The 17721-nt window shown below is 45.9% G+C and overlaps 1 protein-coding gene across 2 annotated transcripts in view; it reads left to right on the top strand.

Annotated features, from left to right (window-relative positions):
- TAOK1 (TAO kinase 1) overlaps positions 1 to 17721 on the top strand; it is a 75126-nt gene that overhangs the window by 19398 nt on the left and 38007 nt on the right. For both annotated transcript variants that reach the window (XM_061605520.1, XM_061605521.1), the window contains 2 exons: positions 14070 to 14296; positions 16828 to 16899. In XM_061605520.1, the coding sequence (XP_061461504.1) occupies positions 14165 to 14296; positions 16828 to 16899 (204 nt within the window). In that variant the 5' untranslated portion in view covers positions 14070 to 14164. The remainder of the gene's footprint in view (positions 1 to 14069; positions 14297 to 16827; positions 16900 to 17721) is intronic.

Genomic DNA, 17721 nt, shown 5'->3' with positions numbered 1-17721 from the left:
AGAAATTCTACATGTTAAATTGAATTATTCACATGATAGGAATGCACGAGCAGCATGCAAAAGGATACTGGAGTTGTGTGCAAACGCTCCCTTTTTCGCGATAACATTGGCACGTGTGCTGAATTCTTTGCTGTACTTCCTCTAGATGGTCTCAGGTGCCACTCCAGGGGATGGATTTTATGCCTCTCAGGCCAGTAGACTGCGGACTAGCACAAAGGCCTTGATAGTGGCCTCCAGCAACACCGCACCCCTTCCTGCAGTCTATCAAATGTCTCAGCAGGAAGTGTCAAGTCGTTTTTTCTCTCTAGAAATATGCAAAAGACTGTAAATTGGCAATATTATATGAGTAATCCCTGGTGAATTTTGGTTGACCTTCTCAGGGAATATGCAGAATGTACCCTCATCTTCACGATATCATTAAAAAAGGTCTCTAACATGAATTGGAATAAAACCTTAAGAGTGTTACTTAACGTTCATATATTACCAACCATAAAATAAACCTAAAAAAAATTCCCAACGGACAAAAGTAGTTTCCCTTTCCGCATAAAAGAAAATAAAAAGCAGAAAAGGTTAGGTTATTACAAGTTCCTTTAAAAATTAATTCCTGATTAACCGACATATGATAACAAAAATAACTAGGGTTTTTTTAACCGCTTGTACAACAGTGTAAACCACTTTTGACCTTTTTACTGAAAGATGATAGGAAACCTTTGCAAAAAGTATCTATGAATAAAATATCAGTTCAGGCAACAAGCTTATCTAAACTTACTAAGGTAGGTTCATGAGTCTGAAATCAGCCGGGCAAGTATGGAAAGTAAGCCACTTACAGCTGAACCAAAGATGTCTGGAGGTCACGAAAAATGGACAGAAATCCCATCTCCTAGCAAAACACATTGTGGATTTCTGGCTCCAAATGTAGCTATTGTGGTGAGAACTTGTGTTCTTTTTTTTAAAGAGGATTTGTGATCTGCTACACTGGAAGAAAGGAAATAAGAAATTAGACAGCCATGTATCATAAAATACGAGTTCAAATGCAAACAGCTCAGGATCTTCATTGCACCCCGTAGGGTTGCAGAGTGTACTATCACAACATACACTGGCTTTTAGTTTTTATACACCAATGTTGCACCAATGTAGCAGAAAACATCTTGAACAAGAGTAATGAAAAGCAGAGCCCTCCTTATTCTTTTCATTAGCAGCCACTGGTCTAAAGAAGTAACTATTTCTAATTTGATGAGTTATATCCACAAATTAAGTGTGTTGTAGTGGGGATCTGCCATGGGCCTGGAAATGGCTAACTTTTATGTGAGTGAATTTGAAGAGACATTAATTTATTCATTTGGCGACCCAGTTATTGACAATACTGACAAATGGCAACAACAATTATATATGTGTATTTGGAGGGGGGTGTCGCTTTCTGTGTGCTTTTCTCATGTGGATTGACTCTGAAGACACTTAGACATAAATTTAATAAATAGATACTGTTTGAATTGTTTTTAATAAATCTACAGTTTTGTTCAGGTGTGACAGCCAAAACCCTAAATATACTGGTTTGTATCCAAAGTTGGTCATATTCAGAGCAGACCTATTGAAATTAATGGCCTATGTTAGTCATAGCCATTAATTTTAGTGGGTGTGCTCTGAGTAGGGCTTAGTTGGATGCAACCCATTATAAATAGGCTGTCCTATTATCCATTTTTGTATAGGAAAATGGGGTTTCTTATCCTTCAGGAACACAGAGGCACAGATAAAATGCTTTAGTGTTTCTGTTAAAATTAATGTTGGGTTCTTTTTTAAAATTAGATTTTTTATGTTGTGGTGAAAATACGTATGCATTCATTTTATTTATTAAATTTATATCCCACCCTTTCTCCCAGAAGGAGCCCAAGGTGGCACGGTATTTGTATACATATATTCTTTATGTATATTCTGTAGATCCCCTTGACGAAAACAACCCAAACAAATGAGAAATTGTTGAACAGCACTTTTATGTAGCCCTGGTCTCTCCCCTCTTCCATTTTTCCCCCTTAGCAAGCCTCACCTACTAATCTTGCTGCAGAGTTTTATCCAGATTCCCCCCATTCACTCTTAGTGCTCATTTGATCATAGGGTAAGATGAGGGTGCTGCCTGCAGAGAGAGGCACAGTGTATTCCAGTGGTGGGGAACCTCTGGCCCAGTCATGGTCCTCCAAGGAGTCCAATTTGGCCCTCAAGGCCATTTCCCCGAACCAAGTGGTGGGCATTTGAAGGCATGCTCCATCCACCCTTCAGCTGATGGGTTGATGCCAGTGCACCTTCAATCCCCTCCACACTTCTCTGCACAGAGGGGAGATCATGTGAAGGTGTGCTCCCATCCTGAGCAGATCAGAGTGCGCCTTCAGGTTTACTTTGAAGTCTCAACAATTGGGGCTTCAAAGGGAAGCGTCACCTGGCATCAGGCAGGAAGGGCTGCCCACCTGTCAGCTTTGGTCCTGCAGGGGTTGGGAAATAAAGATCTGGCCCTCCAGCCAGATGAAGGTTCCCTGTCCCTTGTTTATTCCATAGCTTTAGATCTCGAGGAGGATGTGCAGGCGCCATCTTGCTTTTGCTATACTGAGAAGTCTGAGCAAGCGCAGGTGGCTCAGCTCTTTTGGCATAGACAACCAACCTCCTCCTCCATAGTGGCCCTGGTACAACTGAGTGCTTTTTGTGGCATGGAGAGATGCTTACGTCCTCCCCCTGCATCTGTGAGAGTATATTGTACTGGAAGTTTCTCAGTTAGCTGCGTTCTCAGTTTGGGGTTTTCATTTTTGGAGCTCTCCACTTCACCCTAGGCATTTTGCAAATGTTGACTGACTGGCAGAGGCTGCTAGGGCCCTTGCAAAGCCCTACCTGGAGATTGAACCTGGCACCATATGCATGCGAAGAAAGTGCTCCACCTCTGATCTGTGTCTCCTGTTTTATCACCTGCTACTCCATATTGCTTTGTGTTAGAGAGCCATAAGTAAATTGCCTCACTTGATGTGACTTCCTGGTCAGCTGGAAGAGGCCCCCCCCTTTCTTGAACCAATCCAATTTATATAGTCCCTGGGGGTAATCCTGTACTCCGTGGCGCACAAGATTGCTCTGCCTGCAGACAGCAGATGAAAACGAATGCCCTTGATCAACAGAGTCAAACACAAGAGGCCAACCAGGTTTAAAATAGTCACCCCTCTTCAGGGTCCATGGTTTCAGATATCAGGGCCCTCTGGGCTTCCTTTCATCTGTCCTTTGATAGCAGAGAATGCCAGTGCTTATGCCATTATACTGTTATCACCTGGCAAGAGGGCAGATCTCTTGCCGAAAGGGGAACCTCATTGACGGAACAGCAGGATGTCTTTTGATTATGGATGCCAATCTGAGGCTACTCCATGAAGCTGGGAAATATCAAGGCACTGAGCAAGAACATCTTTGACCCCTTGGCCTGTTACTTTGGATCTCCAATAATGGGCTCTTTGTCTTCAGGCACAGCAGATGTATCGGGAAATGGTTCAGCAGGCCTCTCGTTCTGTGCGTTCCCAAATGGCAAAATATGAAATGATCCTCTCTGAATGATGAGGTGGCAGCTGGGTGGGGTGGGGAGAATAGCGGTTGGGGGCAGGGAAGTGGATGGAATTATCCCACTCAAACCCCCATAGCGTCTAGTAAGTGTTCTGGAGTGAGAGAAGGGGGTTGGGGTTGAGGGAGGGAAACTGCCTTCACTGCTCTATACATTGATACGCTGCAACGTTTTGTTGCAGGTCCTGCTTATCCAGCCAGCAGCCCATCCTAGGTTTGGTTTGGTTTGTTTGCGAGATGGCCCTGAGAAGATTAAACCCAACACTCTGCTGAGGTGATGGCCGCACTAGTGCATGCATCCATGCGGGCTACAGTGCTTGGGGATGATGAGGGTGCATTCTTAACCCTCCTGCAGTCCACAGGTTTCCTTCTGGAAGCTAAATGAGGCCCTGAAGACTGTAACGACGTCACCTTTTGAGCCACTTCACTTAGTTAAATGCTCTGTTTGGGGGTTTTTTTTCTTCTTCAAAATAAAGTCGCCTCTCTCGTTGTCACCATAAGAATTAGGGGAGAGTGCTGGAGTTTGGGGGCTTTGTCTCTCTCCGTCACAGTGTGTGTTCAGTTTGTCTGTTGACCAGACTTGGAATTTAAGCCCATGGTGGTTTCATTGTCATTCGCATCCATATTAGCCCAACCCACAGAAAAAAATGGTAGCTGATGAGACGTTAGAACAGTAATGTCTTTCAGTTCCAGGCTGGATCCTTTTAGGACTGATGTGCCATTATCAAGAAAGTGGCTGAGAATCTGGAAGTAACTATGTTTCAGAAAATAATGGATGAGATTGAGATAACGAAACAAACCCTGCGACAGGGCAGTAAGGAGCTGAAAATTGAACTGAGCAAAATGACGCAGGAGCTCAAAGAAATAGGGGATCCTGTGAGAGAGGAGAATGAGATCAGAGATGAGAAAAGAAAAAATAAAGGGAAGATACAAACCCTGGAGATTGGAACAAATGTGGAATTGGAAAAAGATCTGGAGTTTATGGATATTAGAAATAAAATCTACTGTTTGGAATTTAACGTTATCTTTGAAGAAATTAATGAAGATATTAGAGATAAAGTTATCAATGGCTTGGATAATCTTCTGGACTGGAATGATGTGATGGAGCTTGATATAGAGAAAATCTATGGAATTAACTGCAGCCATGTGACAATGGAAAAACTCTTAAGAGATGAGCCAGTGCATTTTGTAAAAAAGAACACAGATATGACTTTACAACAGTATTTCAGCAACTTATTCAGAATGGATGGCAAGAAAATATTTGGGATAGAGGAAATTCCCATCAGACTCTTATTATATGACTATGGCTACAACAGCAAGATTATTATGGAATACTGATAATGGAAGATTGGACACTGAGATTACTGGACTTAACAGGACTATTGAAGATGGAAGATGGAACTAATAGGGATAATGGAATAATGGCTATTGAAATTATTGGACCTAACAGATTCTGATGAGATGGATTAATCGAAATGTTTATTTGGACTATGGTTATGACAATAAGATTATTATAATTATCAACGAGATGGATTAATTGACATGTTTATTTGGAGAAAAATTGATAGATATATTTCTTAAAGAATTGAAACCTCTCTTTGACTTTTTGTGGAAAGAATAAAGTAATGTTTATGAGATTTGATGATTAATTAAGATAACTACTGGAGGAAAGTGATTTTATAATATGATTTAAGAGACAGGATTGTTATATATTGTAGACCTATAACTGATTTGATATGTGACAAATGGGAAGTCAACATTTTATTTTTTTTTGTTTAATCATTTTTGTTTTGTTTTTTGTCTTTGAATGTTTTATGATTTTGTTTTCTATGTTTTATGAAAATTTGAATAAAAATTATTGTAAAAAAAAAAAAGGACTGATGTGCCATTATTTGTTCATAGTCACACAGCAAACACAATCAGAAGGGCTCTTGACAGAATCTTTACCAAGGTGGGTACAGCTTGTGTTACGGACGCCTACCAGGCAACTGAGGCTTCTTTTCTAGCGTAGGCCACAGTGCCCTCTACAAGGGGTGTCTTCCTGGGCAGAGGTGTTCAGGGCAGGCTATTTATGGGGCATTTAAAAAAATGCATCCCTCAGCGGAGGCTGCTGTTGGTTTTAGGTTATTGTAGATTCATTAAATTGATTTGTTCCATTTGAGGGTCCATCGTGGAAACTTCAGTGGATTCAGTCCTTTTCTCCAGTGCAGTTAATGCACACCTGCAAGACGGTCTCCAGCTGAATGGTACTCACCTGTGAGTGGCCCTTCCTGGACTCTTTCAGGTGCCACTCCAAGCCCAGCCATCTATGGCAAGTTGGGGTTGGAGACAGACCCTGGGGTGAAGGGTTTTGCCTAGCCCTGACCACATGGAGAACTTGAGCCGCAGGGTTTTTTTAGCTTTCTGTGGGATCAGGTTAAATGATTGTGGCCAGCATTATGCTTACTCTCCATTGTGATTCTGACTGCTTTCTGTTATTGGATCATGTCGTACCTGGTTGTATTGTTTGCGATTTACATTTTTAAATCGTTTTGTTGTACAACAGTTTTGCTTTTGCGTGTCTAATAAATTCACGAAATATATAAACAGTATCGACTGAGCAGGGTCACCTGAGGGAGTACAAAAAGGGCTGTGTCAAGATACCCAGTTGGCTGTTCTTTGGCTTTAGGCCGAGTTGGTGCTTTCCAGAGGATGCTGGACTCCAGCTCCCATCAGCCCCAGCAATTCCAGTGGTCAGGGGTGGTGGGAGTTGGAGTCCAGCGACATCTGGAGGGCCATGGATGCCTCACACCTGCTTTAGATCAAACCTACTTGTACATGTCACTCTGTAGCTTATTACAAGCATTCCTGGACTTGATCTTGACCCTACATTTTAACAGCATGTGAAGATGTCGTGTGTGTTCTCTGTGATGTGATTAATGGTAATAGAGCTTCAAATGCCTGTGATCGTCTGTGTGCGCAGAATTTACTGAGCTGAGTTTAATAACCCGGTCAAGGTTTGTTTGTGAGAATTATGTAAGGGTACGGACAACATCCTGAACTCCAGTCATTGCTAATGTAAAAGCTCTGTTTTGTTTAAAATCCGTGGATGAACTTTTCTCCAGAGCAGGGCCTTGCCTAAGCAAAATATTTGAGTAGCTGATGGGAAATGGGTGTTGCATCTTGCTTTATTTCGACTCCCTCCCTTTTCACATCTTGCAGCTTCATCGTCATAGAAGTTTGAATGTGTGGGTCTGTACTTCCCTGGTACAAACCAAGGTGATTTTTCAGATCTTCTGAGCAGTCTCTGCTGGTAGTCCCATGATTAGCAGATTGTCACTTGGTGACAACATGGAAGCAGGCCTTGTCAGTGTTAGTGGGTTCGGGCCCACCCACCCCCAGGAATGCCCTCCCTTGAGTAATTAATGGGGCAGAGAGGCAGTGATCTTTGAAATTTACCCAAGCTTTCCTGAACTTACAGAGCAGTGCAGGGAAAGCCGGCTTAAGTTGTGCTGGAACAAGAGAAGCTGATGTAAAGTTCCGCCGCATGCATTTGCCATTCAGGAGCCTCTGGGTTGGCTGAACGCTGGCTCAACTGGGAGCTGCGCACAGGGATCCAGAAAGTAAAAGCCTGCTCTCCAAATACTCCTACCGCGGAATAAGCCCTCTCCATTGACTTCTGTTGCAGTTATTTTCTTAGACCAACCTTTTTCCCGGTTTAACTTTTGCCTGGGTTGGGACCTGCAAGAGCGCTCCGATCACAAATTGGATGTGTCCTAAGTCCCCTCACCCGACTGAGCCAAGACCCAGCTGGCTCAGCTGGAGATCCACCACATCCAACTCCCCTCGGCCCAGTGTAAATGCGAGTTGGATTGCACCCTTCATTTTCTAATTTTGTACATTGCTTTACGTGCCAGATACAGTTGCATTTTTATCCTGTTTTTAGAAAATATCGTTGGACATTGTTTTTATGTAAACCACTTTTAGAAATTATTATTATATTAAGTGGTATACATTTTTAATAATATAAAAATAATTGGTGAATTTCAGCTGTTGGACATGTTGCAGGGTTTGCAAAAACAGTGTGAACAAGTTGCACCTGTGGGTAGAAATGCCAAACCAGTTTGCAAAATGGTGTTGGTCAACTGTGTCATATTCAGGCAAAATTAGAAAACAATTGCAGGGTAGTCTTTTTTCTTGATAGCTGCAGATTATACATTTTCAAAACTGAATGCTACAAAAAAGCTTTTTTAAACTTCCTAAATCTGTTGAAAGACGACGTGCTCAGGGTTGTGTCCAATGCTGCCCATGTGCTAGAGGAATGGGCTTCTCTTTGCACAAGGTGGCTGCACCTTCCTCTCTTATGAGTCAGGGCCATAGCTTAGTGGCAGAGCATCTATCTGCCTTGCATGCAGAAGGCCCCAAGTTCAATCCTTGACTGCATTTCCAGATAGGGCTGGGAGAGACCCCGGCCTGAAATCCTGGAGAGTCACTGCCAGTCAGTGTAGGTAGTACTGAGCTAGATAGACTTTTGGTTTGACTCGGGATAAAGCGCCTTCCTATGTTTCTATGTCTTTCCTCCTGCAGCCCTCCACACACCCCTCAGAGACTCCTCTGAAGGACTGGGGGGTCATCTGGAGCAGATCTTGGGGGCACATGAGGGGCGCTACAGAGAGGAGGGGAGGAAGGTCAAGCCCTTCCACTCATGCAACATTGGATTCTACCTTCAACCATTTAACCAAAATAATTAATAACAATAACTATTATTAATTATTCAGGATTGATGCATTAAAGTGCATCAGAACCTCCCCACAATTGTGTGTTTTTAGGTTTTAAAACATCTTACAGTTTCTTCCCAGACCTGCTGTAATATTGACCAAACAGAACTTCAAGGTCACATGTGATGATTTTGGTTTTCTTGGAACTTCCTGGAAGCAAGAATTTGATCAAGAAAATACTCTCTGGCACTGGAGCACTGCCCTCAATTTAATCACACAGTCCACTGTTGATTTAAGTAGACTAATTCAACAGAAAATCATGTTCAGCATTCACTGGTCTCCAAGCATCTAAAAGTGGGGCTTCTTTCTGATGATGAATGTTGGGGATATAGACACGGTATTGGCTTGTTAGAACAGCTCCAGAGCATATGAAATAAGTGTCCCATTTTGGAAAGGAATGTGTGATCATAGTTAGTTATATTATCTAAGCCAGCCTTTCGCAACCGGCGTGCCTCCAGATGTTGTTGGACCACAACTCCCATCAGCCTCAGCCAGCATTGCCAATGGTCAGGAAAGATGGGAATTGTGGTCCAACAACATCTGGAGGCACGCTGGTTGGGAAAGGCTGATCTAAGCTGTATATTACATTTTAATAGTTCTATGACATATACCAGATTCCTCAACAGAAAGTAGATTTTAGGCAGCAAGAACTTTCTTAATAACTAAAAATAAAAAATTCAAACCTGGAAAGCTGCATTGACACTTCAAGCAGGTCAGTGGATTTTGGAATTCTTAGAAAAGGAAAAGAAAACTAGCATGCAATAGAAAACAAATGGTACTCAAAATGGCAACCAGCCTTAAAATGTTTGTGCAGAATATCAGATTAATGTTTTGGGATCTGCTATACTGAATACCGCTTACCATGAAAACCCTATAAATAGGGTCGCCATAAGTCAGAATCGACTTGAAGGCAGTCTACTTCATATTTAAAAAAAAAACTTTATTTTTCCCTTGACAATGTGACAGTAGGAGACGGAGCATTCTGGAACAATGGGACTTTTGTCTTTTAGACTGGTATAATATTTATGTCTATTTTTCAGATATAAACTTTATTTAATTTAAAAATTGTCAAACAGGTCTGGAGACCATGAAACGCAAGGATGTAGGAATGGAGTGCAAGCCCCCTACGGTCACAGTTATAAGGGGTGGCTAACCTGTGGCCCTTCCAGATGTTGTTGGACTACAACTCCCATAATGCCTGACCCTTAGCCATTCTGGCTAGTGCTGATGGGAGTTGGATTCCAACAAAACCTGAAAGGCCAGAAGTTCCCATTCCTCAGTTAACCATCATGAATGCTTTTGCTCCCCACTCCCGTCTGAATGGGAGCAACTAACCACAATCTCTGGATTAGCGTTATGGCTGAATTGGGGACTACAGTTTGTTTTGCTCCGAACAAACCACATTTGTTAGCCACATGCAAACCTGGGATTCACATTGTGGTTTATTTGGAGCGACATAAAGCCTGATCCTTGATACAGGACGAAACACTAAGCCAGCTGTCATGGTTTGTTGCTGCTGTTCACAGTAAGGGAGGAATGGAACAGACTCATCTGTGCCTTCATGATAAACCATTAACAATGGCTGACTGCGACGTGTGAACACTGGCAGTTTGGGGAAGCTCATGGAGGGATGCTCTACACAAGGGGATCCTGCTCAGCAAGGTCATGTGGTGTCTGTGAGGTTCCTCCATAATTTCTTGCAAAACCTTTCGCTGGTTGCACTTCTCCCACTGTATCAGACGGCTGTAAAAGGCAGAGATGTCCCGGGGAGGCAGTAGAAGTGGTGGCCCTGCTAGGCCAAACTCATTTAGGAGTGGGCTGGAATGTTTCCAACAGCAGCTAATAATGAGCCACAAGTTCATTATTTGAAAACATTGGTCAGAAGAATTGCGTAATGGCTAAAACCACAGACTCAAGACAGCCTCTCGCTATCTAATATTGCTTTATGCTGTGAGTCCACCCGCTTTGCCTGCCCTCAAAAGAATTTCTTGGTGCAAAGTGATACAGGTACTTACGATTTAATGGCAAACGGAGTGAAAGATAATAGTTAAATTATGAAGCATTTGCCTTGTGTTAATAGAGTCATGAGCAAGTGCAGGGCTTTTAGTGGGTTGGCACTGGGGCTAAGGGCCTTGGGGCTGCAGGTTAAAACCAGATTTGGTTCTCTGTTTTTCTGGGGAGCTGGTGGGAATGACACAGTTGGAAGATGCCTAGGATCTCAGTTTAAAAAAAAAATCTGATGACTCTGACCCAAGATGGGCTAAAACCCATGTTAGGGACTGCTCTGTGCCAGCAATGACAACAAAGCATCTTACTTCTCTGCCCCCATTTACAGCTCGGGGACATGACACCCGAAAGACTGTGTCTCCAGTTGCTTGTCAATTGAGATGACCCATCGAGTCTCTTTTGCGCATCTCGCCACCTTCTGAGGTAGCATTGGGCGGAAATTTCAGATACATTGGCTGGCTCTTCTTTAAGCTGGCGCAAAGGCACTAGATCAGTCATAATGAGCGCTGAAAGTTGGGTGGCCATCGCTGCAAGTCACCCTCTTGCAGGCCAGTCAGATGTGCCTGAACTTCAGGGGACCTTTCGTAAGGCAACAAAGTGGTTGTACACTGATGTGTCTGCCTTGGGAGGGCCCTGCTCAGACAGCAGCCCCTCCTGTTTGATGTGGTGCTGGCTAGCTTTGGAGGCTTGCTGATTGATTGATTAATTGATTACATTTGTATACCGTCCCATAGCCGAAGCTCTCTGGGCGGTTTACAATAATTAAAAACATTAGAAAGAAATATACAAATTTAAAAACACATTTTTTAAAAAGCACTTTAAAAATGCATGCTAAAATGCCTGGGAGAAGAGGAAAGTCTTGACCTGGCGCTGAAGAGATAACAGTGTTGGCGCCAGGCACACCTCGTCAAGGGGATCATTCCATAATTTGAGGGCCACCACTGAGAAGGCCCTCTCCCTTGTTGCCAGACTCCCAGCTTCCCTCAGAGTAGGCACCCGGAGGAGGGCCTTTGATGTGTATGGGTGGGTTCATATCGGGAGAGGTGTTCCATCAGGTATTGTGGTCCTAAGCTGTGTAAGGCTTTATAGGTTAAAACCAGCACCTTGAATCGAGCTCGGAAACATACAGGCAGCCAATGCAAGCGGGCCAGAATCGGTTTTATATGCTCAGACCATCTGGTCCTTGTTACCAATCTGGCTGCTGCATTTTGCACAAGCTGCAGCTTCCGAACCGTCTTCAAAGGCAGCCCCACATAGAGCGCATTGCAGTAATCTAACTTGGAGGTTGCCTCCGTGTCCGTTAGCAGCTCAGATCGTGTCCTAGTCGCCATAATGGTGGCTGTGGATGGGAGCAGCTGTGCACTCCATCTTTTGTGTACGGCTCTGGTGATCCAGAGGCCTGTAGTCTTGCACAGGGGCAGGTATGTGAAGCCTCCTCCCCCTGGTTAACACCAACAGATACAGGGGGGGGAGAGAAAGGGCATTATGGGATTGCAGGATTTGCTTTCTGAACAATGTCTTTTTTGTAAGGATCTGATGCTGCTTAAAGATGGAACATGACCTCATTACTGTTTGAGCCAGGAAGAATTTCTCCAATAATACAGCATGTGCTGTCACTTATCTGCTCCCTCCTTCCCCCAACACCCCTTCTTCTGCCTGATGTTCTTGTCCATTGTTTGTTTCCAGCAACTGGCTGGAAATTCAAAAATGCGCATTCTGTAACGTTAAAATTCCTTCTCCAGAGAGAGGATTAAGTTGTGGCATTGTTAGCTTTTCCTCCTATGTGAGGAATGTTGCAGATACCATTGTCCTTCACAGGTTGCTCCTAGTTCTTTTGACTCTGTGTAATATACATTCCTTTCCACAATCAGCCTTGTGGAAGGCCCATCCATGGAAGGGGAAGCACAGCCCAGGCCGGTCCCTGATGCACACCACGTGCGGAACTGAACCACGGGGAAACAGCAGAGAGGAACAGCCACCACCTTCCTCTGAAGGCCTAGTACAGGGATGTGGAAGCCTTTCCAGGCCCAAGGGCCGCATTCCGAGGGCCACATGCCAATGGTGGGTGGGGCCAGAGGCAAAAGTGGGTGGAGCAGCAAATGTACATTTTTACCTTTGTACAGCAGGTTTGTTCCCACACGCACTCCCACGCTCCTCTCTGTCGCCCATCCAGGCCAGCAGGAGGCATGACCAGAGTTCAAGGACATACTCGGGGAGGCTGTGAAATGGGGCCAGTGAGGGGTGTGGCTTGGGATGAGGCCTGGAGGGCCACACTTGGCCTGAACCCCTGTTAACTTAAAATGCCAGGCAGGAAGTTTTAGGTATGAGGTCTGACTGAAAGAGCAGTGCGAAGGTTTCCAGACAATTAGGGCACTGTGCCGGTGTCCGTACTTAATGAAGCCGCTGCTTTCTGAATGGAAGGATTCAAATCCTAGTTCCAGGAAAGCCAGCCCCAGCCCGCTGTGGGAGCTCCAGCACCCTTGGAAGAAGTGGCAAATATTTTATATTGGGAATATCTGCTCTCCCCCCACCTCCTGCCTGCCTGCCTTTATGTGCAGCCATGGGGTTCATTTGTTTTGAAATGGGTTCTGACATTTTCTTTATATATATATATATATATGTATGTTTTTTTTAACCAAGAATATGTGTACATGAAGGGCGGGTTAGAACTGGAGGTCTTAACAATCTGTCAGATTTGACTGCAGTTTCTACATTTCTGCCTCCATCGCTATGGAAACGGGAGTTGCTGATCTGATGTGGAACTGGGGGATATATAGTTATGGTGCTGAAGATCTAGTTGCGTATGAGTATAATTGCGTAATCTAGTCTAGGTGGATCTAGGTGTGCCTGGTCTTAGGAAGTGTCATTCTCCATGATCGTATCAATGCTTATCTAATTCACTGTTATTTTGGGAGAGGCAACATGCATTTGAAGGTGGACCTCCTCAGCTTACACACCAGCAGAGGACTGGCCCGTTTAGCCCAGTATCGTCTACCTGGACTGCCAGCAGCTCACCAATGCCCTCTCTGGCGTTCCAGCCCCACAACTGGAGATCCTTTGTAGAGGAGATGCTGGCAAATGCACCTGGGGCCTTTCTGCCTGCACAGTGCATGATCTAACACAACCAGAGCCCTTGAGTTGGAGTGCTGTGCATTAGAGGAGCTCCTGTCCCCATTCTCTGGAGACCCTGTAAGACAACATTGCATACACACCACACATTTTAAAGCACATGGTTTCCCCCAAAGACTCCTGGGAACAGTAGCTCTGTGGGGGGGGGGAACCTATGGTTCCCAGGATTCTTTGGGGGAAGTCATGTGCTTCAAATGTATAGTGTACACAGGCGGAGGTGTTGGATTGCCTGCTTTGGAGTCCTGCATTAACACAATCTGATAGCAATCAGGTGAGAGCACCTTGTGGTGGTGTATCCGCTCTGGAAACCTCTACAGCAGCCTTTCCCAACCAGTGTGCCTGCAGATGTTGTTGGACCACAACTCCCATCTTTCCTGACCATTGGCAATGCTGGCTGAGGTGGGAGGTGTGGTCCAACAACATCTGGAGGCACACCGGTTGGGAAAGGCTGCTCTACAGTGTGGGGGATAACTTGGAGCAAACACACTGTGCAAACAGGGCCTGGCTGTCGTTGGAATGATGGGCCTGGGATTTGGTGTTGCTTTTGTTTTCTGTTTTCTGTTAACCTGCTGTCTTTTATCTCTGCTGCCCCCCTTGCAGTGATCCATGCTGAAGAGGCTCCATTCATACAGATGAGCCCAGGGTCGAGGTGGCACTTTAAACCCAGATAGTCAGTCGGCTCACTGCCCAGCAGAATGCCATCCACCAGCCGAGCGGGCAGCCTGAAGGACCCCGAAATTGCAGATCTCTTCTTCAAAGAAGATCCAGAGAAGCTCTTCACGGATCTCCGCGAGATCGGCCATGGAAGCTTCGGAGCTGTTTATTTTGTAAGAGGGAGTGGCGGGGGGCGGGGCACATGGAGAACAGTGAGCTCTCAGCCAGCCCTTGGTGACCCTGAAGTGCCACTTCCCTCACATCGTAGCATTAACGAGAACGTTGTCCTAAGCTTACAGCGGTTGCCTCCTTGATTCTCTCATGTTGAGTGTGTCACCTTCCCAAGCCTAATCGGCACCTTGGGCTCTACCCTGGAGAATCTCCTATTTATCTTGACTGGGTCTGACCCAGAGGTCTGCGTGCTCTGACTTCCTGCCGTTGCCTTCCAGTAGCCATGCTCTCTTGGGTCCTTGGCGCATCGACTTCTTACTCTGTCATTGCCGGCATCTTAATTAATGCAGAGTTCTTTCGTTGCTGCCCTCAACAGCTTCTCTGTGCTTCCTTCCAGGCCTGCACTTGTCCTCTTGCGTTTAATTCTTTTCCATGGGTCCCCTGTGGCTGATCCCCTAAACCTCTTCCCAGCTCTCTGTGGCTGTCTTTTTGGTTGCTGGGTAGATGCCCTGCTTTCTTATGTAATACCAATGAAGCCCCTGTAGTCCGGCCCCATCCATACTGGGATGCTGTCCTCAGTGCTCTAGACACCATGCCACGGGTGGGGTGGGGGCAAGGGGCTGTAGGTTTGCCTGTTCAGCAAAGAGGGCGGATGCACGCGGAAGAGCATAAGAAGAGCTTGCTGGATCAGGCTAGTGGCTCATCTGTTCCACCATCCTGTCCTCACAGTAGCCAGCGGGAAGCCCACACGCAGGCCCTGGGCGCAAGGACACTGTCCCCTCCTGCAATTTCCAGCTAGTATTCAAAAGTGTGCTGCCTCCCTCCGTGGAAGCAGAGCATAGCCATCATGGCTAGTAGCCACTGGGAGCCTTTTCCTCCTCCATGCATTGGCCTATTCCTCTTTTGAAGCCACCCATGTTGGCGGCCATTGCTGCCTTCCACGGGAGTGAACTCCACAGTTTAACACACAGCTGGTTCAAGCGGCAGACGCTTTGACGAGTGTGTGTGTGTGTGGCTTCCTTGTGACCCATGCAGAACAGACAGGGGCAGCCGGGGCGCCTTGAATTCGGGGTTTGTCATTGAGGCGATTCGTACTTGGCTCCGGCATCCTTCTCGTCGAGAACAAGGAGGGCCTCCCTGGAACAACAGCAGACCTAACAAAAGTCCATTATTGTGTGGAAGCAGGGATGCTTTGCAAAGCTGGGCACTGGCATCCATTGTCAGCTTGGCATTGTGGAACACAGCTGGGAATTGCAGCAGCCCCCCTTCTTGCAAACTCCTTGCACCTGCTTAGAGCTCTGCAGTGTGTGATCCTCAGGAAAGCGCTGCAAGCTTCCAACGGCACAGCCTGGGATTCTAAGGGCGTTTCTTTTCCTAAATTCTTAGCCCCTCATCTATTTTGTTGTCAAGCTTTTGGAATTTGAGAGAAGCCTTTGAATGGTCAGTTTCCTCCGAGGAGGCTTCAATTGTCTGTCATTGGGTTGGGGTGGGGAACATTTTCCAGGTAGAGAAGGAAAAATTCGGGATGCAGGCAGGGTTGATGTCAAAGCAGGATCAGTTCGGGCCTCAGAGTCCTTCAAGCTGCAGAAGGGGGCCCACTGAGGCTGAATTTCTTCTCCTTTTCAGCCACTGGCACAGCTTTTTCCTCCCAGGCCCTACCTCCAAGGCTGTGAGACTTCTGAGGGTGGGTGGGGGAAATTAAACCATGCTGAGTTCTAAATGAGGAACCAGGCAAATTGGATCTGAAGAGTGGGCTTGCTTGATGAGCACAGCCCATGTCAGCACCGTCCGCTTGCTCCTGCCAGCAGAGTCCTGTTCCCCTCCCAAGGCAACAGTGGTTCTACCCTTCCCCCCCAAACCATACATGCTATTGCCTTGGCATTAACTCATAGTTGTGCTCTGCATAAGGCTGCATGGAGTCACAGCTTCTTGCGCCTGGCCTGTAGTCAAGAACATTTCACATTTCATTCCAGTCTGGCTACTGGTCAAGCCAAGCGCACCTTCCCAGCTCTGGGACAAACCGTGTTTAGGTTTGTCATCACCAGAAACTGAAGCGGTGTGCTTTGCCTGTGGAAGCTTTATTTGTGTGGACAGACCTCCTCTCACCACCACCACCACGCTTGTAGAGATCCGGGGCTATTTGATCAGCACTTGTGTTCCAGAGAGGGTTCCCAAGTAACTGACTGCCAGACCTGGATCCTAGCGGAGGCGAAGGCAATCAGTAGCCTGCGCAAGTAGCAGCAAAGAGCTTGTGGCTTAGACTAGCAAGTGAGCCTGTCTCAGCAGACTCTTCAGGGGTCCAGAGGTATTGTCTGCCTTGCTCTGGCGTGCAGCTAAGATACATGCTCACTGGGGTCCCAACAGTTCCCTCCCTTTGCCCAGCGGTGGGTGCTGACTGCAATCCCTGCCCAACATCCCTGGGTCCCTGTTTCAAGACTCACGGTGGGCCTGAGTCCCGATATTGTTGGATTTCAGTTGGGTGGGATCTGCTAGCAGAATGGATGCTGACGCATTGTGTGTTTTGATATTGCAGGCACGTGATGTGCGCACCAATGAAGTGGTGGCCATCAAGAAAATGTCTTACAGTGGGAAGCAGTCCAACGAGGTATGTGAGACGCTCGGGGACCACAAACAGGTTCCTCAGAACAGTTACGTTGCACTGCTGACTTGAACTCATTCCAGCCAGCCTTTGCCAACCTGGGCTCTTCCAGATGTTTTGCACTTCAGCTCCCATCAGCCCCAGCCTCATCGGGGTGACGGGAGTTATAGTCCAGCAACATTTGGAGGGCACCAGGTTGGCAAAGGCTTATTTTAGCATGCATTGCAAAGGAAAATAACTCCTCAGGTGTCTTGCTTCAGATTTCTCAGTCCACACTTCCCTGGTTGAACCACAAGCAGAATGAATACATAAAATTTCACAAAACAGCTATGAGCTGCAGTAGTCACAGCACCTTTGAGACGATGGCTTTTGCTGCGGCTACAGAATCTGCCCTAATGGGAAAATAGGAAAATAGGTAGAAGGGGAAAGGGGAAAAATAGGACGTAAGGGATCCTGGTAGGTCACGGGTAAGGTGTCTGCCATGTTTGGAGTAGAGTTCTGAGGAGGGAGAAGGAGATGTAAAGTGTTGGAAAAGGTTGTCCTTTCTCTGAATACTACAAGCATTTCCTGGCCCTCCCAGCCCTTAGCATTAGCATCCTTTCCCCCTTTCTTTAAACTTTGTATCTGCAATCATGAGGAGTTGAAGCAGGCTTTCAAAAACAAAACGGAAGCTTGGATTCTTGGGGATCTGCTGAATGTCTTGCAGGGAAGTTGTGTTCTACCATTTGTAGGCATGACCACGTCCTTTCAGGTGGCGCCCTTACCAGTGAAGTTGGAAAGAGGTGCTACGAGAGATGGTCAAGAGGTTTCTTTATTCCTGTTGCTCCT

The sequence above is a fragment of the Rhineura floridana genome, chromosome 21, assembly GCF_030035675.1.
Source record: "Rhineura floridana isolate rRhiFlo1 chromosome 21, rRhiFlo1.hap2, whole genome shotgun sequence".
Lineage (NCBI taxonomy): Eukaryota > Metazoa > Chordata > Lepidosauria > Squamata > Rhineuridae > Rhineura > Rhineura floridana.
The sequence above is the reverse complement of the archived record's forward strand: the minus strand, read 5'-3'. Positions and strand labels throughout refer to the sequence as shown.